The following is a 442-nucleotide window of genomic DNA, read 5'->3' as shown; positions in this document are numbered from 1 at the left end:
AGCGCAGCGCGAGCAGCAGCAGCTCGAGCGGCTGCTGCTGCCAGGAGCAATAGCCGCTGCAGCAAATCGCCTTCTGCAATTCGAAATATTAAATTAAAAAGAAATAAATAATTTAAAATTTAATTTAATTTTCATTTTAATTAAATTTTCCTTTTTTCCTTCATCTGCTTCCCCCGCTGCTTCCGCGAGCCCATCGACGAGCCTTCGGGGCCCTGAGCCCAAACCCTAATTTGGGGTTTTCCTTTTTCTTTTCTTTCCGTTCACTCGCCTTTAATTCGTCCATTTAAACCATTTTTCGCAAACAACCGCCAACTAGGGTTTTGGGTTTAGGGTTTAGGGTTTGGGGTTTGGGGTCCCAGACGCACGCCTGCGCCGCATTGAGCCGACCGCTCTCATCGATCCCTGTCAAGGGTTTAGGGTTTAGGGTTTGGGGTTTAGGGTT

At 47.3% G+C, this 442-nt stretch overlaps 1 protein-coding gene across 1 annotated transcript in view; it reads right to left on the bottom strand.

Annotated features, from left to right (window-relative positions):
• Window positions 1–140: 140 nt before the first annotated feature.
• Window positions 141–442, bottom strand: part of ETH_00033605 (P-ATPase, related) — a gene marked incomplete at both ends in the record, with an annotated part of 1,874 nt that continues 1,572 nt past the window's right edge. Inside the window, one exon of the mRNA XM_013373801.1 lies at window positions 141–212. Coding sequence (XP_013229255.1) covers window positions 141–212 — 72 coding nt within the window. The remainder of the gene's footprint in view (window positions 213–442) is intronic.

The sequence above is a fragment of the Eimeria tenella genome, genomic scaffold, assembly GCF_000499545.2.
Source record: "Eimeria tenella Houghton genomic scaffold, Eth_scaff1752, whole genome shotgun sequence".
Taxonomy (NCBI): Eukaryota; Apicomplexa; class Conoidasida; order Eucoccidiorida; family Eimeriidae; genus Eimeria; species Eimeria tenella.
The sequence above is the reverse complement of the archived record's forward strand: the minus strand, read 5'-3'. Positions and strand labels throughout refer to the sequence as shown.